Here is a 25,533-nt window from a genome sequence, read left to right as displayed (position 1 = left end):
CTGAAGGAAAGCAGGCCCAAACCATGATGCAGCCACCACCATGTTTGACAGTGGGGATGGTGTGTTCAGGGTGATCAGCTGTGTTGCTTTTACGCCAAACATATCGTTTGGCATTCTGCCCAAACAGATCGATTTTGTTTCATCTGACCAGAGCACCTTCTTCCACATGTTTGGTGTGTCTCCCAGGTGGCTTGTGGCAAACTTTAAACAACCCATTTTATGAATATCTTTGAGAAATGGCTTTCTCCTTGCCACTGCTTCATAAAGGCCAGATTTGTGCAGTGCACGACTGATTATTGTCCTATGGACAGACTCTACCATGTCAGCTGTAGATCTCTGTAGTTCATCCAGAGTAGTCATGGGCCTCTTGGCTGCATCTCTGATTAGTTTTCTTCTTGTTTGACATGAAAGTTTGGATGAACAGCCGGGTCTTGGTAGATTTGCAGTGGTATGATACTACTTCCATTTCAATATGATCGCTTGCAGAGTGCTCCTTGGGATGTTTAAAGTTTTGGAAATCTTTTTGTAACTAAAACCAACTTGAATCTTCTCCACAACAGTATCACGGACCTGCCTGTTGTGTTTCTTGGTCTTCATGATGTTATCTGCGCTTTAAACAGGACACTGAGACTATTACAGAGCAGGTGCATTTATACGGAGACTTGATTACACACAGGTGGCTTATATTTATCATAATCAGTCATTTAGGACAACATTGGATCATTCAGAGATCCTCATTGAACTTCTGTAGTGAGTTTGCTATACTTAAAGTAAACGGGACGAATAATATTGCACGGCCCACTTTTCAGTTATATTTTAAAACATTTTAAAATAAGCAATAAATTTAATTCAACTTCACAATTGTGTCCCAATTGTTGTTGATTCTTCCCTATCACATTAAATTATTTATCTTGATGTTTGAATCCTGAAATGTGGGAAAAGGTTGAAAAATTCAATAGGGCCGAATATTTTCGCAAGGCACTGTACATAATAGAGAGCGTATGGAACTTAGGGGTATGGAACTTATTGGACAATAACAAACATGCCTTGTGCTCCAGAATTGCGTCAGCTCTTTTGACCGGTTTGTCAGCCCTTGCAGGGGCGGATATATCATTGGTGCGGACATATCATTGGTGGAGCCGCACAGGGGCCGAAGAGGTACGGGGGCCAATTTCTCCCTCCAAAGCAGGTAGAATTGTGAATTTTGATACACTCTTGGGCTGCAAAGGGCCCATATATTGTCCTTGCAGAGGGACCTCTTCTGTCTGTTCCGCTAGTGATCCCTTCATTTTCATGGACTAAAAAAAGAATGTTTTACCCATCAGATGGATGTGCTGAGATATTTCTGTTTCCTCTGGATAATAACAAGACAGGCTGAGAATTGAAGAAAAAAGTTCCAGCTCTAATAGTTCTGGAAGAATGCTGATGCAGAGGATGTGAGGAAGTCCCTTAACACGGCATGAGAATTAGGACAGTTCTCTAAGTATCCATGAAGAAGCTTATTAATAGACTTCAATGGGTAGAATAACATCTTAAAAAGGGCATATCAATTTATAGCTATTTTTAAGACTCCTAACTCACTTTGTTTATTCTCTCACGTTTTTTTATTCTACCTGCTTTCCAAGGAAGCAAAACATTCTAGCTAAGATTTTCCACAGTTATTTTACACATAAAGTATTTCTTTTTTGGCGAGGCAGCTGCCTTGCAATTAATTTGCTTTACTGTTCTCTCAATTTGTAAGTAGCTTACACGGGATGTTTGTGTTTTCCCTACAGCAACCAGACAAAAAGAAAACAGGTCTCAGCAAAGCCGGTCTCAGCCTCCGAGCCATTGAATGGCTGTCTTATGTGGCAGATCCTTCTTTCATCTTTCCAGCATACCCCCTGAATATGGTAATGGCTGAGTAATGTTGCGGCAGTCTGGTAGAGGACCAAGAGTGAGGCAATTATTCCTATGTTAATTAAATATATTCATAGTCAGTGGATGTTTGGTAACAGGAGGTTTGCTTTCCAAAAACGACACTTTACTGCAGGTAAGCTTGAAATGTATGATTGACGTGCTTACAGCCTACAAATTATCCCAGGGCTTTCACAAATCCCCAGACCACTGAATCATTAATAGGTAAATAACTCATTCATTGCCTAATTCCGAGATACAAGGCTACATGCGATTAGCTGTATTTTCCCTGATCACATTAGCCATGGGTCACTGCTATAAAAGCCTTTTTAGGTTTGTCCTGCAAGCAGCTTATGTTTTATTTTCCGCAGCTCTGCTATTCCCAAGCGAAATGAAAATATCCTTGATTTTACATAAAATAAATTGGTAGTTTTAAAGGAAACAGACCAAAGTAGATGCCTCAAACGTAACGTGGGCAAAAGGGATGCGTTATGTAATTGGACTACCATCAACACAGCTATCTTATGTCTATAAATGAATCTCAAGCTGTGGAATTTCACAAAGAGCCTCTGTGAACCAGGGAATGGATCAGCAGCTAACGTTAGTGTCAATCATACATAAGTAGCACACTCATTTTAGTTGGCAGACACAATTCAAATACATTTTACCATGGGTACAATTGGAAATAATATTTCTAGCACAGCTGGCAGGCATAATCCAAGGTAACAATAATCATAAACCAGCTGGTAGATACATTAGAAAGAAATAATATTCCTAGTGGAACATATACAAAAAAATTGAATATCTTGTACTTCAAACTATTAATTTTCCTGTCAAACACTACCACGGGGGAGCAAGTGATTGTGGTTCGTATGCTACTATAAAATACTAAGTGTAGACTTTCTATATCCACTTGTATATACAGTTGAACCAGAAGTTTACATAGACTAGCTAAAAAGACACATATGCATGTTTTTCTCACTATCTGACATGAAATCAGAATAAACCTTTCCCAATTTAGGTCAATTAGGAAACAAAATTATTTATATTTGCCAAATGCTAGAATAATGAGACAGAGAGAATATTTTAAGGCATTTTTATAACTATCTGCAAAATTAAAAGTTTACATACATTTCACTAATATTTGGTACCATTGCCCTTATGACTTGGGTGAAACGTTTAAATATGTCCCATATTGTTTAAAGGCATAGTACTCTAAAGGGGGCTTTACACGGTAGCGATATCGCTAGCAATTTGTAGCGATATCGAGCGTGTAAGTACCCACCCCCGTCTCGCATGCGATTGTTTGTGATCGCTGCCGTAGCGAACATTATCGCTACGGCAGCGTCACACATACTTACCTGGTCGGCGGCGTTGCTGTGACTGCCGAACAATCCCTCCTTCAAGGGGGAGGGACGTTCGGCATCACAGCGACATCACCGCAACGTCACTAAGCGGCTGGCCAATCAAAGCGGAGGGGCGGAGATGAGCAGGACGTAACATCCCGCCCACCTCCTTCCTTCCGCATTGTGGCCGGCGGCAGGTAAGGAGACGTTCCTCGCTCCTGGATAAACAACGCTTACCGATTTTTGAGTTTGGGACGACCTCTCCATGGTGAACGATTTTCACCATTTTTGAGGTCGCTTAAGGTCGCTGGTCAGTGTCACACGCTGCGATATCGTTAATGACGCCGGATGTGCGTCACTAACAACTTGACCCCGACGACAAAACATTAACGATATCGTAGCGTGTAAAGCCCCCTTTAGTGTATGTAAACTTTTAACTTTGCAGAAAGTAATAAAAATGCCTTAAAACATTCTCTCTCTCTTTCATTATTGACCTAAAACAAGAAAGGTTTATTCTGATTTCATGTCAGATAGTAAGAAAAACATGAATATGTGTCTTTTTAGATAGTGTATGCAAACTTCCGGTTTCAACAGTACAGTGTTCTGCACAAATTAGTACACCCCCATTCAAAAGTATGATTTGAGTTAATATCTTTCTTGATACAGGAACAATTTCCAAAATTTTGACAAGACCTACGTTTCATAGAAGATTTTTTAAAATGATAACAAGTAATGTTAATAAATTTTATTACAAAATCTTCAGATTTACTCAAATTAGTTGATACAAAAATGAGTATATCTCACATTAGAAACTACTACATCTAGTATTTTGTATTACCTCCATGATGTTTAAGGACAGAACCAAGTCTTTTAGGCATGGAATGAACAAGTTGTTGACAGATTGCAACATCTATCTTTCTCCATTCTTCGAAATAAAATCTCTTCCTGAGTCTTAATACTGAATGGAGAGTGAGGCTCAACTTGTCTCTTCAGAATTTTCCATAGGTGTTCAATTGTTTTGTATCATTGTCATGTAGGAGAAGTGCATGTTTATCAAAGGCCCAAAGTGATGGTAGTATCCTCTCTTGCAATATAGAGAAGTACATCTGTGCATTCATGATAAAGATAATGAAATGCTGCTCCATTACGTGAACTTGGTGTCTATGGTGCATGGTGCCTATAGTGAATATGTGTTACGGTTGCTGCGAGCACTGGAGACTAAGGGGCACTTTGCACACTGCGACATCGCAGGTGCGATGTTGGTGGGGTCAAATTGAAAATGACGCACTTCCGGCATCGCATGCGACATCGCAGTGTGTAAAGGCTGGATGATACGATTAACGAGCGCAAAAGCGTCGTAATCGTATCATCGGTGCAGCGTCGGCGTAATCCATGATTACGCTGACGCGACGGTCCGATGTTGTTCCTCGCTCCTGCGGCAGCACACATCGCTGTGTGTGAAGCCGCAGGAGCGAGGAACATCTCCTACCGGCCTCACTGCGGCTTCCGTAGGATATGCGGAAGGAAGGAAGTGGGCAGGATGTTTACATCCTGCTCATCTCCGCCCCTCCGCTCTGATTGGCCGCCTGCCGTGTGACGTCGCAGTGATGCCGCACGACCCGCCCCCTTAACAAGGAGGCGGGTCGCCGGCCACAGGGACGTCGCACGGCAGGTGAGTGTGTGTGTGAAGCTGGCGTAGCGATAACTTTCGCTACGCCAGCTATCACCACATATCGCTGCTGCGACGGGGGCGGGCACTATCGCACTCGGCATCGCAGCATCGGGCTGCGATGTCGTAGTGTGCAAAGCCCGCCTAAGTCCAGATTTCTTGCTACTGCACATGTGCGAGCGCTGGAGACTAAGTCCAGATTTCTTGCTACTGCACATGTGCGAGCGCTGGAGACTAAGTTCAGATTTCTTGCTACTGCACATGTGCGAGCGCCGGAGACTAAGGGGCACTTTGCACACTGCGACATCGCAGGTGCGATGTCGGTGGGGTCAAATTGAAAATGACGCACTTCCGGCATCGCATGCGACATCGCAGTGTGTAAAGGCTGGATGATACGATTAACGAGCGCAAAAGCGTCGTAATCGTATCATCGGTGCAGCGTCGGCGTAATCCATGATTACGCTGACGCGACAGTCCGATGTTGTTCCTCGCTCCTGCGGCATCACACATCGCTGTGTGTGAAGTCGCAGGAGCGAGGAACGTCTCCTACCGGCCTCACTGCGGCTTCCGTAGGATATGCGGAAGGAAGGAGGTGGGCAGGATGTTTACATCCTGCTCATCTCCGCCCCTCCGCTCTGATTGGCTGCCTGCCGTGTGACGTCGCAGTGACGCCGCACGACCCGCCCCCTTAACAAGGAGGCGGGTCGCCGGCCACAGGGACGTCACACGGCAGGTGAGTGTGTGTGTGAAGCTGGCGTAGCGATAAGTTTCGCTACGCCAGCTATCACCACATATCGCTGCTGCGACGGGGGCGGGCACTATCGCACTCGGCATCGCAGCATCGGGCTGCGATGTCGTAGTGTGCAAAGCCCGCCTTAGTCCTATCTTGGAGCCATTGCACATGTGCGGGTGACATCATCGCTGACACGAGGTCACATGTCTCTGACACCTTCTATGCCGATTGGTCGCTGGTCATGTGCTTGTGACGCCTTGCTCGGTGATAGGCCAGCATGACGTCACTCCTGTCGTTCTGGCAGCGGATTGGCTCTGGTGCCCTCCATCTTGGATGAGGCACAGAGTCTATATAAGACCCTGACACACGCCGCATGGCGCTCAGTCCTCTTGGTTCATGCATAAGAGTAGACGCTCTGTGCGCGTTCCTCTAGGCATTCCTCTGTCTATGCTAGGTGAGCGCTACCGGCAGGGTAACGTTCTTATACCTTACAGCTTCGGCTGCTGTCCGTATCCTTACCTCTTAGGGGAGCGGACATAGGCAGGTGCCTGAGGCACATGGTCTGGCTGGGCCTTGTGGTTCAACTCGTAGGTGGACGTTGCCGCTAGGGTAACGTTCCTTATACTACGTCTGGCAGTTGTTCGTATGCTCGCACACTAGGGGAGTGAACAGAGGTAGGAGCTTTGTGCGGCTTATGCTGCTGTTCGTCTCTTTTGCACCACTAGAAGAGCGGACCTAGGCAGGTGCCATATCTAGTGGTTCGCGTCCTCGCACACTAGTGGAGCGAACGCAGGTAGGAGCTTTGTACGGCTTACGCTGCTGTTCGTCTCTTTTGCACCACTAGAAGAGCGGACCTAGGCAGGTGCCATATCTAGTGGTTCGTGTCCTCGCACACTAGTGGAGCGAACGCAGGTAGGAGCTTTGTACGGCTTACGCTGCTGTTCGTCTCTTTTGCACCACTAGAAGAGCGGACCTAGGCAGGTGCCATATCTAGTGGTTCGTGTCCTCGCACACTAGTGGAGCGAACGCAGGTAGGAGCTTTGTGCGGCTTATGCTGCTGTTCGTCTCTTTTTCACCACTAGAAGAGCGGACCTAGGTAGGTGCCATTTCGCACACATTGCCTTTGTCTCTGTGATTATTAACAGAGATCATTCCACACACCCTCCAAGTAAGGGAGGAATTGCTTTACTTACTTATTATATCCTTCTGTGAGTTAACAGAGGTATTGCACTCTGCCATAGTCTGCAGCAGAGTCTTTGCACGGTGGACCCTGACTGTCTGATACTCCTTTAGGTTATTATCAGACAGCCCCCCGTAACAATATGATTGTGGCAGTGTTCTTATGTGGGACAGCATGAGTGCTTCTCGTGTCAGAGAGCTATGTTTCATGGATAAATACATATACAGTAAATTGTCTCCCAACCCAATATCATGGCTCTTCTTTCCTACTGCACTTCCTTTATATGATCATTATTTTCTTTGAAATAATTCTCCAGATTGTCATCACTGAGGTTGATGCTAGGGTTCTGCACATTAAAACTGAGGAGGAAGTGAAAAGAGTCAAATTGTTTTTTAAGATTCTTATATAGTAAGGTTGATAGGGTGTTGAAGTAGGCTTGTAGAAGTTAAGGGCAGAGTTATATGTTTTAAGCATAAACATATAATGGATGACATTTTTGGCCAAATGGAATTCTCTCCATAGATGTTTGGCATCCATGGAACTTCGCTGGATTAAACATGCTTGCAGTATGTGCCAGGGTTGCTACTGTCTGTGCTGAATTGACCTGTGCATAGGGGGTGCAGCTCGAAGTCTAGACATGAGAGGTAGGTAACTGGGGACAATAATAACTGTAGATTTTTCATAAGTTGTTGAGTATCGATGGCATGTACAGGGGATGAAATAAGTATTGAACACATCATCATTTGAGAGATTCCTTGGCTGTGTGTTTGGGGTCATTGTCTTACTAAAATGTCCACCTTCATTTCATCTTCATCATTTTGGTAAACGGTAGCAGATTGATATTAAGACTGTCTTGGTATATTTGTCCATTCATTTTACCTTCAATTATATGAAGTTTGCCAGTACCGAATACTGAAAAGCAGCTCCACACCATGATATCCCCAACTCCAAACTTCACTGTTGGTATGGCATTTTTGAGGTAATATGCAGTGCCTTTTGGCCTCTAAACATGGCGCCTTTTATAGCATTCAAAGAGTTCAATTTTGCTCTCATTTAACCAGACTATATTCTTCCAGTATTTCACAGGCTTGGCTAAATGTTGTTAAGCAAACACTTGAACATGCTTTTTATTCAGCAATAAAGTCTTGCATGTGAGCATGCATACAAGCCATGGAGGTGCTTTACTTATTGTTTTCATTGAAACAAATTGTACCTCCTGATTCCAGGTCTTTCTGTAGCTTTGCACAGGTGGTCTTTGAATCTTGGACAGTTCTTATGGTAATGCTTTTCACTCCACTGTTTGAAATCTTGTGGACAGAACCTGTTCATAGCTGATTTATGATGAAATTATGTTATTTTCACTTCTGGATGATGTCCCCAACAGTGCTCACTGGAACATTCAGTAGTTTAGAAATTATTCTATAACCATTGCTATCAGTATGTTTTGTAACAGTAAAGTTGCAAAGGTCTCGAGACAGCTCACTGTTTTTCCCATTATGAGTAGTTTCCTGTGTAACGAGACACCATAGTAATGAGATACCTTTTTATTGGCCATCAGTTGAACCAGTTGTTATTACTTTTCACTAAGTGACAGGATTGTTTTCTAATTGCTCATGGATTTCAGCTGGTGTTATGACTTTCCATTGGTTTTTGCACTTTACTTTCTTCATGGGTTCAAAATTTTTCCCCTGTGTCATTTCTCATTAGCACACATCACTAAATTTATTGACATCTATGGTTTCATATTTTGCCTGTGTGGATTAGATGAGTTGTTACCGACATCTGGTGAGAAAGTAATTTCAATAGCATCTTTAGAAATATAATTCATTAGAAAATTGGTGACATACTTAATTCACCAGCTATATATTTCTTTAAGTGTGGTAAATAGGGCTTTCCTGAGAGGGGCGATAGTTATTGACAGAGGAGAAAATAAAGTTATTCTCAGAAAGAGCAAGAGATGAGCTAGTAAGATCATGCATGATGAGGTGCCAGAGAAAACCAGGTATAATGTATTGCTGTCTTCATTTGTAGGAGAGTGAGCTGTGAAACGTAAAGAGAGCAGGTTAGAGACAAAAGATGAGTGGCAGATGATGAAAGCAAATCTTCAATGGGGATGTTAAAGTCCCCCAAAATGAGATTGGGAGTATCTGTGTCACAGAATAGAAAGTGTCTGAGAAAAGTGATTCAGGAAGTGGTAGGATTGGCGCGAAGGTTGATACATTACTGCCACTTGCAAGAGAGGAGCCGGAAAAGTCTGACATCGTGGACCTCAAAAGAAGGGAAAGATAAGTGAGGGTACTGGGGGAATGCCCCAGAAAGCGCAGCTTGCTTTGCATCTCATGTGATTATTTCATGTCATCTCATGTAATTTTGTTGCCACCATCAGCTAGAATTTGGCAATTAGCACTTTCCTACTGTTCTTTTTTTTTCAATTTGTTTAAGAAGCCAGGTTAAATTAGAAGTGAAGTCTTGCGGAAGACAAATCCCACATCTTTTGCCTTTATCTGTCAATATATAGTATGTTTAGGAGTTCTTTATTGGATAAATCCATTGTACCAAGTTAACGTTTATTGGTGCACAATTCCTGAAGCTACACTTTCAGATGTGGTAAACCACATCATATAAATTCCTTAGTGAAATAGAAAAAATATATAAAAAAGCCAATTGAATCTTTTAGAAGGGCAACAAAATGTAGCTTTCTTGTAAACGATCAGACCAAACCACTAAATACTCTGGCTGAAGCCTATTCCTGTAATATGCGTATAATGAAAGAAAAAAACATTGTGGTATAGAGACCAAGTCAGAACTGCAGAATATTTGACTATTTCTTCTTCCCAGATGAAAGGAAAGATGTACTTTTCAATTATAAGAAACAGTTGTAAAGCTGGGGTCACACTAAACGACAGTGACAACGACGTCGCTGTTACGTTACCAAAATGGTGACGTAGCAGCGACCTTGTAAGTCGCTGTTATGATCGCTGCTTAGCTGTCAAACACAGCAGCCGAAGCAGCGATCATAACGACATGCGTCGCTGTGCTGCAACATGTGCAGAGAGCAGGGAGCCGCGCACACTGAGCGCTGGCTCCCTGCTCTCCTAGATACAGTACACATCGGGTTAATTACACGATGTGTACTGCAGCTACATGTGCAGAGAGCAGGGAGCCGCGCACACTGCTTAGCGCTGGCTCCTTGCTCTCCTAGCTACAGTACACATCGGGTTAATTACACGATGTGTACTGCAGCTACATGTGCAAAGAGCAGGAGCCTTTGTGAGAGCGGCGGAGGCTGGTAACGAAGGTAAATATCGGGTAACCACCTTGGTTACCCGATGTTTACCTTGGTTACAGCTTACCACAGCTGCCAGATGCCGGCTCCTGCTCCCTGCTCGCTTCATTTCGTCGCTCTCTCGCTGTCACACACAGCGATCTGTGCGTCACAGCGGGAGAGCGACGCCGAAAAAATGAAGCAGGACATTCAGCAACGAGCAATGACCTCACAGCAGGGGCCAGCTCGTTGCTGGATGTCACACACAGCGACAGCGACGGGACGTCGCTGCAACGTCACAGAAAATGGTGACGTAGCAGCGACGTCGTTGTCGTTGTCGCTGTGTGTGACACCACCTTAACTCTTTACCTGTTACAGTCAGGTTGTCTACCAGTCCTTTCTTTTACTAATCTAAAAAGAGAGGCGTACAATACACCGTCAATCCATGAATAATCACTTTAAAATTGTATAGTATCAGTCATTAGGATTTAGATATTGTATATTCTCACTTTGGTTACAAAAAGGTTTACAACAAATTGTGTGATTAAATTCCTTAAAGACTTCAAGCCATTACTAATCCTTTGGTGACAGCACCATATTCAATAAGAAGAGAAAAATTGCAGAACACCCCAGTGCCTGATTTATATTACATTTCAAGATACGGAAGTAAAAGGATTATAGATAGGATTAAGACAGTCTTCACAGAAAACATTTTAAGGAGAATTGTTTTCGGAGTTTTACTGTGGGCATTGCTAAGCAATGCTCAGCCAGTGACTGCATACTAATATCTGATAGCAGCTTGATATGACAGAAGAGATAACATCACATTTGCACATAATAAAAACTTTTGGGGCATTTAATTCAGAACTTAGCTAAACCTAAGAGTCCATAAACATTTGATGACCCATGTCTGATCAGGACCGAATCAACTTAGAACATTGGTAGAATTTTTTTTTAACCTTAGTTTCTATTGTTTTTCCCCAAGCCAGTGTCCAACTTCCCACCACGTCAAAGTGTAACCTTAAGAATAGTGATGGCGAACCCACAGATACCAGGATCGGCGGGTCCAACTAGGTTTAAAAAAACAAAACAAAAACAAAAAACGCGGTTCAAGACCGGTATTGATCCCGGATATCTGGCCAGATGCTGGTCCCATATAAGTCTATGTGGACTCAAATCAGGTGGAAGGGATAGGAGTATTGGAGCAAGTACTTCATACTTACCGGTCTCCGCATGGCAGTACACTGCTTCCAGGGCCGCTCACTCTACTTCCAAGGCCGCTCATTATCTTCATGCATATGCACTGCCACGTTTCTGATTGGTTGCAGTCAGACAGCGCCTCCAGCCTGTGTGACAGCATGTCTGACTGCAACTAATCAGAGGCACTGTGTGTGTCTAGACTGGTGTAAAAATAAATAATAAAAAAATTGACGTAGTATCCCCCCATATTATGATACCGAGATAAAACATATGGCTACAGGCTACAGCCCTCAGTCATTTGCTTATCTTGGCTGTGTATCAATGTATCAAAATTAGAAGAACTGCATGTGGGTGTTTTTAAAAAATTATTTAAATAAATAATGAAAAAAAATAGTGTTCGGTCTCCCCCCCACCCCGGTTTTGATACCCAGTGATGATAAAGCTGACAGATGGGAGCTGGAATTCTCATGCTGGGGAGACCCATGCTTTTTGGGACCCCAGTCTAAAAACAGAAGCGTGCAACTGCCCAGGTTTGTCACAGACATTAGCTGGTCCGGAACATGGACCAGCACTCCACCCATTTGGCACAGGCATTTTTAATTAGCCGGAGACTGCAAGAGGGGTTCTGCCTTTTTTGCTCTCAGTTCACAGACTGGGAGATTGTAGAAGGTGAGTTGTCCAGCTCTTTTCATGGGGAGTGGTGGCCATTGTTGCAGAGGTTTTGTGTCTGTACGGTGGTACGGCCTGGAGTCTTGGGAATTCAGCTTTACAGGATGGGCGCATGGAAACAACAGGTCACCTGCCCTGCTGGTGCATTGTCACTGCGGCGGCAGTTGGCGTACAGTGTCGTATATTTAAAGCATCAACAATGTCATGCTGTGACATGGCATTGGTCTTCATACAGTCTGGTCAGAATGTTAAACTAAGAACCTCAATTGATTTTTGGATGTGCGGTCCGTGTCTTTTTCTTTAGCTAATGCATATTGCATGGTCTGTCCCCTCTTTTTTGATTTACGTGGACCAACACTTCTCCCATTTGGCACAGGTGTTTTTAATTAGCAAGAGGGATTCTGGCTTTTTTTGCTATCAGTTCACCTCAGGTGACCTCATTGAACTGAGTGACCTCACCTGAGGTCAAGTTACCTACGATCACAGGTAGAGGACCGTGGAAATTTCCAGCTGTGACCACAAATAACCTGAGGGACGTCACTGCTCATCACTGCGGCTCATTCTCTGCCTGACGCTCATAGCAGGAGGTCATGTTCTATGCCAGCGTGTTATCACTTCAGATGTAGCAGAGCTGGAATCAATGTGTGTGTCTCTAGCAGTAAGCTCTATCATGGCTGGGCAACATAAAATGAGGGGACATCACGCCAATTTTTTTATTTATTCATTATTTTATTTTTTACACCAATCTAGACGCAGACTGGTAAGTATGAAGCACTTACTTTATTCTTCTTTTTTTCTTTTTTCTTTGATTTTTTTTTATTACCCAGGTGGCTGGATCCAAATCATTACCTGCAGTTCCCTGAAAACTATGGGCCCGGTATCAGTGCTTAGGTTCATTTGAACCAGCGTGGATCCAGACATTTACAGACCGGGTCTGCCAATCACTACTTAAGAAGCAATGTTCAGTAATTGTATCATCAGGAAAACACAGGTACTATTATGTAAACTGTGGTCGGTTTTGTTGCAAATATTATTTAAAATCTGCCGCTGTTACAAACACTTGTACAATGCTAAGGAAAGCCTGAAAACATGCACTGCTGGTGGGTCTTGAGGGCTGGAGTTGGGGAACTCTGCATTAGAGCAGACACACTGGTCACTTGCTCATGTCTCAGTTTTGATGCAGAGACTTGTACATTACAATATGAGCAATTTTATATTATTATCAATGTAGTAGAATGGACAAATTAATGACAGCCTTATTCTTCTGTTAGAGGTCTAGATACGTCTGGGTAGTAATAGTAAATATGCAAGTAATGCTCATTATACTTCTATTAAGTCACTCCCTGGTATCTGAGCAATGGTCCTTAAATTCCTAAATACTTTCAAAGCACAAAAGCATATCATCCTTATTTAAAACCAATTTAATAAAATTACATAATGTTTTTAAATTCTATGTCCACTTATCAATCTACATGTAAATATGGTTCAAAACGATGTTTTTATTGGCATGGTAAGTTCTTGGAATTTAATGTATTTGATGATCATCTTGACTCTTTTCTACTGCCCATGTTAGCAATTCAAGCATTTGGCATGTTGGATGTCATGCCTAATCCTGCGGCTGGTCGAGTAATGTGTCTGGCAGTACATTAGTTTCATTCCCTATCTCCTTTGGCATCATGAAATATAGAAAAGTTTCCCATAACACATTATACTATATTGTATGCTGTTGAATTCAGACAAAATATTGATTTAAACAAAGATGGAAGCTATGCAAGATTTGAGTGTTTTGACAGTATTTATTTATGTACAAATAGTGAAAGACCTGTCAATCTAGCAGAACTGGGTGGGTAGAAGTTGGAAAGGAGGAGTTCTTGTTCATTAAAACCCTGAAGAACTGATGGCATTGAGATTGATATACATTTTGTTGCTCTAAGGTTGATCAAAAATTGCATCATCCTCTCCCCTTGCATAAATGATTAATGTTATGTCCCTTTAAATGAACTCTTAATGGAAATTTTATTGTAAATGTTGAATATTTATACCAAATATGTGCATATTCAGTAATGTCTTGTGTATATGCGTCACTGTGTGGATATGCACTGAGCACCTTGAGCACAGCTTTCAGTGGGTTGGTAGGCAGCGGTATACAACTGTGCGACCTTGTCCTGTCATTGCAGTTGGGCAGCAGAAATAGTAACTTTTTGGTGTCCAGCATGAAGCAGGAGGCGCCAGTGCCAGCATGGGTTCAGAAAGAGGCTGAAACTGACATAAGAGTAAGGCCGACGTCACACGGTATGATCTATCTTGGCCGCCCCCGTCGTTTGTGCGTCACGGGCAATTAGTTGCCCGTGGCGCACAAAGTCGTTAACCCCTGTCACACGCACTTACCTCCCGGACAACGTCGCTGTGGGCGGCGAACATCCTCTTTCTGAAGGGGGAGGGACGTTCGGCATCACAGCGACGTCACACAGCAGCTGGCCAATAGAAGCGGAGGGGAGGAGATGAGCGGGACGTAACATCCCGCCCACCTCCTTCCTTCCGCATTGCCGGCGGGATGCAGGTAAGCTGTGTTCGTCGTTCCTGGGGTGTCACACAGAGTGATGTGTGCTGCCACGGGAACGATGAACAACCGGCGCGCAGAAGGAGGAACGTCATTATGAAAATGAACGACGTGTCAACGAGCAATGATAAGGTATTTTTGCTTGTTCACAGTCGTTCGGAGGTGTCACACGGTACGATATCGCTAACGATGCTGGATGTGCGTCACGGAATCCGTGACCCCGACGACACATCGCCCGATATATCATACCGTGTGACGCCGGCCTAAGTGTTGTGGTGCTATATTGTCAGAATGGATCTAGAGATGTTGTTTAAAGGCAGTGTTTGCAGTGTTTGATGTTAGACAGGGAGTGTGTGGTAGAACTGCCTTAGGTGTCCAAGAGATGTGCTGCTGGTGCTCAAGAGAGTAGACCTAAGATTGCTCTTCAACAAACCATCAAGATGATGGAAGATCAGTGGACATAGGAATGGTTGGTCAACTAAAGTTATGACAGAAGACCAGAGTTAAAGAAGGACCAGAGGGAAACAGGGCAGAAAGGTCACAGTATTATCACAAACAGGCATTTGATGATATGGGTTAGGGATGTGTCCTGTATATTGGTGGCCTGTGTAGTAGCCCTGAGTAAATGTCAACTCTGAAAAACTGTATTGACCTTCAGTCCACTGATTAGCTACAACGAGATCTGAGTGAGTCATATAAGAGCTTTGGCCCTTAACGTGATAAAGTGACCTGTATATTGTGAGGGATTGGTTATCGGTACTAGATTCATGATTGGGCGTTCATCTAGGGAACTTGTCTGATTGCCAAATGTGTAGTCGGGAAGGAATTTTTCCCCTAATGTAGAGCTATTAGCATCTGCCGCATGGTTTTTTGCCTATCTCTACATCAACATGTTAGCTTACAGATAAGAATAATAAAAATAATCTTTATTTTTATATAGCGCTAACATATTCCGCAGCGCTTTACATAAATCATCAATGTCTCATTGGGGCTCACAATCTAAATATTGAACTTGATGACGTTAAGTCTATCTTCTACCTAAAAAACTATGAAACTGTAAAGATCCGGCTGATATGGTTTTGCTTTTTTTTTTTTTTTCTTTTTTTTTTATGACTACCATTTAAAAGCACGAAAGATAGTAGTGAACAACCACTTTAACTATTGCCTCTAAATAACATCAGTTTTGCCTCAAATGAGTCATGGTGCTAACAATGACTCTGCTTATAGATATGTCTTTAATAGGGATGATTATTATGATTATTCGGCTTCGTGAATATTTTCCGAATACCTCGTTGCTATTCGACTATTCGCGATTATTCGATGCGCAATGAAGTCTATGGGAAACCCGAATAACAACTATTCGGAACTATTCGGGCTTCCCATAGACTTACATTGCGCGTTGAATAGCGGCGAGGTATTCGGAAAATATTCGCGAAGCCGAATAATCGAAGTATTTGATCATCTCTAGTCTTTAAATATTCACCGTATATGTGTATTCACTGCAATTAAAATTACCAAGTATAATTTACTCCCATACTGCCCTTCAATTTTTATATTACATATATCATGTTATTTTGAATGCCATGAACTCTCAGGAAATATTGCAACCTGATAACCAATTTTACTTACGTGTGTAATATTTTTTCAATTTTTAGGACCTTTAAAGTATGAAGTATTATTTCTCTGCTCTGCAAAATAAATGTCGGTGACTGTTTTAGGAACTTTTAGAAAAGATTACATGCAGGACATATTAAATGAGTCCATGACTAACCAGCTGTGACAGCTAAAGAGTTCAATCCTTTCAACACAACAGTCCCCCACGGGTGCAGCTATTTATTTCTCTGTTCCTTTATCACCTTGGAATTTTTATGGTTATTTTTTTTTTCAAGAATTCACATTTGTTGTGTAAAACCCTTCTGTGACCTTATGCCAATTTTCAAATTTAATTAAAGCCATAAATAATCTTTATTCTATCCTAAAAGGTTTAATGTTTCTTACTTTTTATTATTATTGCTTGGAAATATTTCAAATTCCAAAGCTTGACGTGAGCTAACAACCAGGTATAAGTCAGTTAAATGCGATTAAATGGCATAGTGCTACAGTTACTAGATACCAGCCTTACTTTACCATTGTAAATGTGCAAGATGGGTTATGTAACAAACTTTTTGTAGGGCAGCCTGGGTTCAAATCCCACCAAAGACAACATCTGTAAGGAGTTTGTATGGTCTCCCCGTGTTTGGTTGGTTTCCTCCCACACTCCAAAAACATACAGATAGGGAATTTACATTGTGAGCCCCAATGGGGACAGTGATGATGATTCTTTGTACAATAATAGCTACCAAAAACAAAGGAAACATATGTAGCAATCGATCCTGTACATACTGTATAATGATAATATACAGTGTAGCCAATTGTAGCTAATATGTATGTATTTGCAACATATAATACACTAAGGTTAAGAAATACTACAGTATATTGATGAGATATCACACTTTAACATTTCTGATTATTCTCTGTGGACAAAGCTTGTAGCAAATAATTACATGAAAACTATTCTCTAATACACAGTGGCCTTATTCAATTTATTCTCTCATACATACAAATGGAAATTTGACCATAATTTTAGAACTAAAGGGGGCTTTACACGCTACGATATCGTTAATGTTTTATCGTCGGGGTCACGTTGTTAGATGTTAGTGACGCACATCCGGCGTCATTAACGATATTGTAGCGTGTGACAGTTACCAGCGACCTTAAGCAACCTCAAAAATGGTGAAAATTGTTCACTATGGAGAGGTTGTCCCAAACTGAAAAATCGGTAATGGTTGATTATCAATGTTGTCCCTCGTTCCTGCGGCAGCACACATCGCTGTGTGTGACACCGCAGGAGCAAGGAACATCTCCTTACCTGCCGCCGGCCGCAATACGGAAGGAAGGAGGTGGGCGGGATGTTACGTCACGCTCATCTCCGCCCCTCCGCTTTGATTGGCCGGCCACTTAGTGACGTTGTGGTGACGTCGCTGTGATGCCGAACACACCTCCCCCTTGAGGGAGGGATTGTTCGGCAGTCACAGTGACGCTGCCGACCAGGTAAGTGCGTGTGACACTGCCGTAGCGATAATGTTCGCTACACACGATATCGCACACACGACAGGGGCGGGTGCTTACAGCAATTGCTAGCGATATCGTAGCGTGTAAAGCCCGCTTTACACTCCAATCTAAATAATAAGGACAGCTGGTAAATAAAAGTCAATAAACTATTTAAAAAATATTTTAAATTCAAGCATATCTAAATTTCTAGAAAAAATCTTTCTTGTGCCCTATGGGATGAATGTATGTACAAGGTAGAGCTGCAATTTAAACATGTTGTCAAGATACATGATCACCTATCCACATGATATGTGACTAATCATTTATAGATCATTGGAGGATCAACTGCTGGGACCTGCACTGATCGGCACATTAAGGCAGTACTAACCCTATTAGAATAAGGCGACGGTACTACATGCTGCTCCATTTATTTTGCATGGTTCTTTCAAGTAGTGTACTTGACTGTTCATCATGGGAGCCCCGTAGAGAATGAATGGAGTGGGAGTTGTGCAAGAGCACTGTCACTCTATTCTATATATGCTTAATTCTGCCAATTGGTGGGGTCCCAGCTGTCAGACCCCCCACCACTCTAGTTTTTACCTACCCTTGACTTAGGTGATAACTTAGCTTCATTGCACACTTCCACAGCAGTACAGTAATCATTCTAAAATCATGCGGCAGAGAGTTCCATAGTCTCCCTGCTCTTACAGTAAAGAATCGACATTTGTGATATAATGGAACATGTAATAATTTGTTTTTCTCTTTGTGTCATCTGGAACAAAGATTATTTTCTTCTGTTTCTGTTGAAATTGTAGGGATGCAGAGGTAGAGGACAGATCACATACGTCCACATGCCATGAGCTATGCTTAGGTTAAAGCACCACTCTGGTATTTTTTTTTTAATTTTACCACCAAAATGGTATCACTAATGCATGTTCCCTGCCTGTAGTAAATACTTACCAGCCGCCGTCTTTTGCAAGTTGTCAGTATCCTGATCTCTCCACTGTTTTCCGAGTTGATCAGAACACATTACTCAATATAAGTCTATGAAGAACGAGGCTCTCATAGACTGACCTTGAGAGCTTGTGACTGTTGGTTGACTTCCGGTCAGTCATGAGCTGCGGTCACAAAATGACAGAAAAGGACCAAAGCAGCTCCAGGAAGAGCAGAAGATGGAGGCTGGTAAGTATTTTACTAGGGGCGGGGAATAGACATTATTAGTTGTACCACTCCAACAATGAAATAAAAAAAGATGCCAGAGTTGTGTTTTAATTATTCTTTTTCTTTTTTTTTTTTTTGTTAAAATGCAGGCGTTGATTGGCTAGGGGACGGTTAAGTGACTTTTCTTTTTTCTCTTGACTCATTGCCATTTTTTTACTACAGTCTTCAAAATGGTGCATGTGGTTTCCTAATTTTTGCACAAGATCAAAGATGATCTTTTTCTTGGATCTGTTTTGCTTTTTTTTAAAGCCTAAAGTCACATGATCCTTTCAAACACTCATTTTACTTGTTTTACCACTTATGTGTTCTGTGCTTTTTATGTTTCCACTATATTCCACTATATTCTAAGGGGTTTCTCACATGCCCATGTTTTTTACGTAAGGTGTGTTAGCAAAAGGATAAACATCACACAGACATGGCCGTTTTTGACCAGCATCTTGAATCAAAATTACTTTTACTGGTTGGTGAAAATCACAGACAGCACATGGATAACATGGGTGTGAAATTTGTGTGCTCTACGTGATTAACACTTTATAGGTTGGGGGACGCTTTCTTTATAATTTATTGTTTCATACAGAATTAAAATCACTGATGGTAAAGTATGAAACACTGATCAAACACTGATGAAATTCAGATGGAAAGCACTGATGACACTTGCACCGTTATTTGCGTTTGGGAAAAAATAACTGACATCTGACGACTTCAGATTAATTTTCACAAAAGAAAAAAGGTGCAAAGACAATGATAAATCAGGACCAAAGCCAAGAAAAGAGAGGTTATTCACCATTTGTATTACATTACGCAATAAAAATGTCTTCTTATTAGTATCATTATTTTTCCTTTCGAAGATTTTTAAAACTCTGGTTTCTCTGCAGTAAAGGTCCAGTCACACACAACGACTTACGAGCGATCCCGAAAACGATGCGACCTGATAGGGATCGCAGGTGAGTCGCTGGGAGGTCGCAGGTGAGATGTCACACAGTCAGATCTTACCAGCGATGCAGGAACGATACAGGTTGCAGTAGCGACCTGTATAACAATCTCAGCAGTCACTGTGACCCTGTCACACAGTGTCAGGCCTCTGCCACACTCACGTGAATTTCACGCACGTGCCGAGAGACACGTATTTCCCCTGCGTGTTGCGTGCAGGTAAGTACGTGTCTCTGGTACGTGCGTGACACGTGTGTTCTACGTGTGCTATCCGCGATAGCACACGTAGAACCGGTAATTATCATACTCACCTTGTCCTTCCTGATGTCCGCGCTGCTGTCCGTGGTGCTGATCCTCGGTCTCCAGCCCTCCCGTCTCCCCGCTGCTGCTGCTGCCAGGCAGTGAAGTGAATATTCAATGAGAATAATGAGCGGCGGTCGGCAGCAAGAGGCAGCAGCGGCAGAGACAGGAGGGCTGGAGAAGGTGAGTTAATGTTTTTTATTTTTTTCCCTGACATGTGTGTTTACTCCGGCGCGTGTCACACGGGACCGCATCCACACTACACCCGTGTGGTACGGGTGCGGGCCGTGTAACACCCATGCTGCCGGAGAAAACACTGACATGTCAGCGCTTTGAAAATCGCACACACGTACAAACGCACACGGACACACGTTCCGTGTGGTTTTACGTGTGTGTGCCTGCTACCATACGGTAGCATTGCTGTACATGTCTCCGTGCCGCCGGTACGTGTAAAAAATGACAAACACGTGCCGGAGGCACGGATGTGTGGCGCAGGCCTCAAACATAGCGATGTGTCCTGCCCAGCAGGACATCGCCTTTGAAGAAAATGGCCTGGACCATTCTGCAACGACTAGAGATCTCACAGCAGGGGCCTGATCGCTGGTAAGTGTCACACATAACAAGATCGCTAATGGGATCGCTACTGCATCACAGAAACCGTGACTCAGCTGCAATCTCGCTAGCGATCTCGTTATGTGTGACGGTACCTTAAATCTCCCTTATCTTCTAAAAGCTTGATGGACACATATGAGACACATTTTTGTCAGCATTACCTTCTTTCTGGCGTGCTGATCTTTGGAAGAATGAGCCTTTACGTGCTTTCGTAATGAGCTTGGGTCTGTGTATCGCTTACTGCATCCAGGAATCTGACATGCATAGGGTTTCTAGGCAAGAGAGAAGCATTAGGAGAATATAACCACATTACTTCACTGGTAACTACACTTTCACATTTGTTATCAATAAACATTCCCAAAGGTACTTACAGGATAGCAATCATTTGCTCAAGAAGGGATTAGCAAAATCAGATACAGCAGATTAGTGGAGCTGTCTAACAGCAGTGACTATCCAGAAAACATTGGTTAGGTTTAGAGAAGAATCCTGCTATAGAGACAGAAAAAATGGAAGAGAAGGATTAAGATTTTCAAGCAGCATGGAAAGTGCTCCGCAGAATACTGAAGAAAATAGGTCATAATATTGTTACTCTAGATATCTTTCTTGGAATATAACACATTACATTGGCTGTCAACTAAACACAGATTGATTCAATTAACTTAGTTAAGTATCCAGCGTCTCCTGTGACTTGCGTAATTAGATGTGGCTATTTAACCCCTTTCACTTACAATATGTCTATAGCCATGTATATCTGTCAGCATGAGTGAGTATCTTTGTAAGATTATGTGCGTCCTATTATAAAAGTTAATATGTACTTAATTTACCAACAGTAGTTAGCATTTACTTGTTTAGGTATAATATCTTGAACATAAAGGCACCAAATATTATTTGTAGAAGAATATTGGACATTGGGCAGAAACATCTGAACTAATATGTATTTTCAATAGATATTGTAATCATCAAAAAATTAAAGCGTAACCTTCATTTACATTTTTATTTCCTAAATCAAGAGTACACATGAAAATAAGCAACTTTGTAATATATCTTATCAGACAAATCTGGTTCTTTCTCCTCCAAGACTAATCTTTCACTTTCAAAATTCTTAAAGGGAACCTGTCAGGTGCAGTATGCACCCAGAACCACGAGCAGTTCTGGGTGCATATTGCTAATCCCTGACTAACCATCCCTGTATACACTAGCATAGATAAAGAGATGTTTAGAAAAAGTAGTTCTAAAGATCTTATATCTTATGCTAATGAGCGAAGTGCCTAGTCCCCTGGGCGTTAGTCGCACATAATTAGCATGTTAGTACACCCCTTTAGGTGTGCCATCATGCTAATCAATACGCAGCGTCACAGGATGAGCTCACTCCCCTCTCCGCCGCCATCGCTGTATTTTGTCTCAGTGCGCGTGATCCCGGACTTCCGGTCATGCGTACTACTTCAATTAGAAGCCAGGGTGCGTACACCTGGCTTCATAGAGTGCATGACCCAAACTCCGGGATCACGCGCACTGAGCCAAAATCCAGCGTCGGGCAGCGACGGCGGCGGAGAGGGGAGTGAGATCATGCTGTGACACTGCGCATTCATTAGCATGATAGCACGCCCACAGGGACGTACTAACATACTAATGGGGGCGACTGGCCGTGGAACTAATGCCCAGGGAACTAGTGCCCTCGCTCTTTAGCATACGGTAACAGATCTTTTGAAATACTTTTTCTAAAGATCTCTTTATCTATGCTACCAGTTACAGGGATGGTTAGGCAGGGATTAGCAATATGCACCCAGAACTGCTCGTGGTGCTGGGTGCATATTGGACCTGACAGGTTCCCTATAATTTCTGGGTAAAATCTGTATTCAGTGATGACTTTCCCATTACTGAGATAGGAGATGGCAGTTATTACTGACTAGAAGGTGGCCCGATTCTAATGCATCGGGTATTCTAGAATTTATTGTGTAGTTAATGTATGATTTTTGTTATATATATAGATGTTATTGGGTGTATTTGCCAGTGTTTGTGTAGGGCGCTGTAAATGTTCTGGGTGTTGTCTGGGTGGGGGTGTGTGAGAGCGGTGTTGTATGTGTGGAGCGCTGTGTGTGTGTTGCGTTGTTTGTGGAGCGCTGTGTGTCTGCAGCGTTCTGTGTGTGTAGTGCTGTGTGTGTTGCGCGGTTTGTGTGGGTGTGGGATGCGTGTGTGTGTTTTGGGGGGAGGTATGTTTTGTGCAATGTGTGTTGCGCGGTATGTGCGTATATTTGTGTATGCTGCGGTGTTTGTGTGTTGGGTGTTGTGTGTGTGCGGCGTTGTCTGTGTGTGTGGGTGTCTGTGTAGGGCGGTGTTTGTGGTTCCCAGTGTGTGTGGTGTGTTGTGCGGTGCGCGTGTGGCAGTGTGTGTGTGTTTTGGGGGGAAGTGTGCACCCCCATCGTGCTCCATCCCCCATGCTGCGCACTCCCCATCGTGCTCCATCCCCCATGCTGCGCACTCCCCATCGTGCTCCGTCCCCCATGCTGCGGACTCCCCATCGTGCTCCATCCCCCATGCTGCGCACCCCCCATCATGCTCCATCCCCATGCTGCACACCCCCCATCGTGCTCCATCCCCCATGCTGCGCACCCCCCATCGTGCTCCATCCCCCATGCTGCGCACCCCCCATCGTGCTCCATCCCCCATGCTGCGCACCCCCCATCGTGTTTCATCCCCCCATTCTGGGCACCCCCCATCGTGCTCCATCCCCCACGCTGCACCCCCCATCGTGCTCCATCCCCCATGCTGCACTCCCCATCGTGCTCCATCCCCCATGCTGCGCACCCCCCTATCGTGCTCCATCCCCCATGCTGCACCCCCCATCGTGCTCCATCCCCCATGCCGCACACCCCCCATCGTGTTTCATCCCCCCATTCTGGGCACCCCCCATCGTGGTCCAACCCCCATGCTGCACCCCCCCATCGTGCTCCATCCCCCATGCTGCACACCCCCCATTGTGTTTCATCCCCCATTCTGAATGGACATCGTGTGAGGGGGCGTGGCCGAATGGGCATCGCATGTGGGGACGTGGCCTAGCATGCATCGCGTGTGGGGGGCGTGGCCTAGCAGGCATCGTGTGCGGGGGGCGTGGCCTAGCGGGCATCGCGTGCGGGGGCGTGGCCTAGCGGGCATCGCGTGTGGGGGGCGTGGCCTAGCAGTCATCGAATACGGGGGGCGTGGCCTAGCGGGCATCGCGTTTGGGGGACGTGGCCTAGCGGGCATCACGTGCGGGGGGCGTGGCCTAGCGGGCATCGCGTGCGGGGGGCGTGGGCTAGCGGTCATCGCGTGCGGGGGGCGTGGCCTAGCGGGCATCGTGTGCGGGGGGCGTGGCCTAGGGGGCATAGCGTGCGGGGGCGTGGCCTAGCGGGCATCGCGTGCGGCGGGCGGGCCTGGCTAAACGGTTAATCCATGCAGGGGGCGGGACCAGGCCGAGCCGAGCTGCCAATCCGTGTGGGGGGCGGGGCCAGGCCGAGCCCAGCGGCCAATCCGACGGTTGTCACTGTAAGGACACAATTTTGGAGCAAGACAGACAGACAGACAGACAGACAGAATAAGGCAATTATATATATAGATGAGACACTGTATAGCTAGGCGAGGGAGGAGCAAGAAGCAGAAGGAGGTCCTGGAGGCAGAGGGAGGAGTCAATGGCAGCAGTAGGCTCTAAAAGAAGAGCTCCTCCCTCCTCTCGTCTTACTTCTACATAGAATCTTATAAAAACCAACTGTCATGTTTTATCTCAGTAATGAAAAAATCTGTCTTCACTGAACACAAATTTTACCCAGCAATTAAGAAAATGACGGAGAAAGAAGCAGATTTCTCTGATAAAATTACAAAGTTTCTTAATTTCACATGTACTATACATTTGTAAAATAAAAATGAAAATGACGGTTACTCATTTTTTATAAGCTAGCATTGCCTTCTATAGATTACTGTTTTCTGCAAATAGTATACACAATAAGGGGATAAATAATATTAGAGATTGAAAAAGTATAGTCATTCGTGATCCTCTTTTGGAGGTTGGTTCTATTGACCATCATTTATAAGCACATTACCTATTAGGCTATAATATTTTGTTCATGCTTGACAAATATAGCAGTTATAGAAACATACAATGTTGCTGTATATAAATATAAAGATCATTTTTTTACTATGACCATCGAGTTATTCTCCTCCCTTTTTGAACTAAATATATATATTTAGGCTACTTTCACACTGCGTTTTTTTAACATGTGTCCTGAACGTTTTTTTGCTGCAAAAGCGAATCCTGTTTTACCAAAGAGAAATGCATGCAAACACATGTGTTATTTTACAGGATCCTGTCACTTGAAATTATGGGCGGGTATTGGAGTCGTAGAGAGAGAGAGAGAGAGAGACGCAGGCACTACCGCCCCCATAATCACCGCACACACGCAAGCACTACTGCACCCATCACCGCACACACATCAGCACTACCGCACCCATCATCACCGCACACACTGGCAACACCGCCCCCATCATCACCGCACACACCGGCACTACCACCCCATCATCACCGCACACACGGAGGCACTACCGCTCCCATCTTCACCGCACACACATCGGCACTACCGCACCCATCATCACCGCTCACACCGCCACTACCGCCCCCATCATCACCGCACACATGCAGGCGCTACCGTACCCATAATCACCGCACACACCGGCAACACCGCCCCCATCATCACCGCACACACCGGCACTACCGCCCCCATCATCACCGCTCACACGCAGGCACTACCGTACCCATAACCACCGCACACACACCGGCACTACTGCCCCCATCATCACCGCTCACATCGGCACTACCGCCCCCATCATCACTA

At 44.0% G+C, this 25,533-nt stretch overlaps 1 protein-coding gene across 1 annotated transcript in view; it reads right to left on the bottom strand.

Annotated features, from left to right (window-relative positions):
- Positions 1 to 25,533, bottom strand: part of GLIS3 (GLIS family zinc finger 3) — a 640,530-nt gene that overhangs the window by 214,674 nt on the left and 400,323 nt on the right. The window contains exon 6 of the mRNA XM_075339832.1: positions 20,833 to 20,943. Within this exon, the coding sequence (XP_075195947.1) occupies positions 20,833 to 20,943 (111 nt within the window). The remainder of the gene's footprint in view (positions 1 to 20,832; positions 20,944 to 25,533) is intronic.

Source organism: Anomaloglossus baeobatrachus, chromosome 1 (assembly GCF_048569485.1).
Source record: "Anomaloglossus baeobatrachus isolate aAnoBae1 chromosome 1, aAnoBae1.hap1, whole genome shotgun sequence".
Taxonomy (NCBI): Eukaryota; Metazoa; Chordata; class Amphibia; order Anura; family Aromobatidae; genus Anomaloglossus; species Anomaloglossus baeobatrachus.
This window is presented reverse-complemented; position numbering and strand designations above follow the sequence as displayed.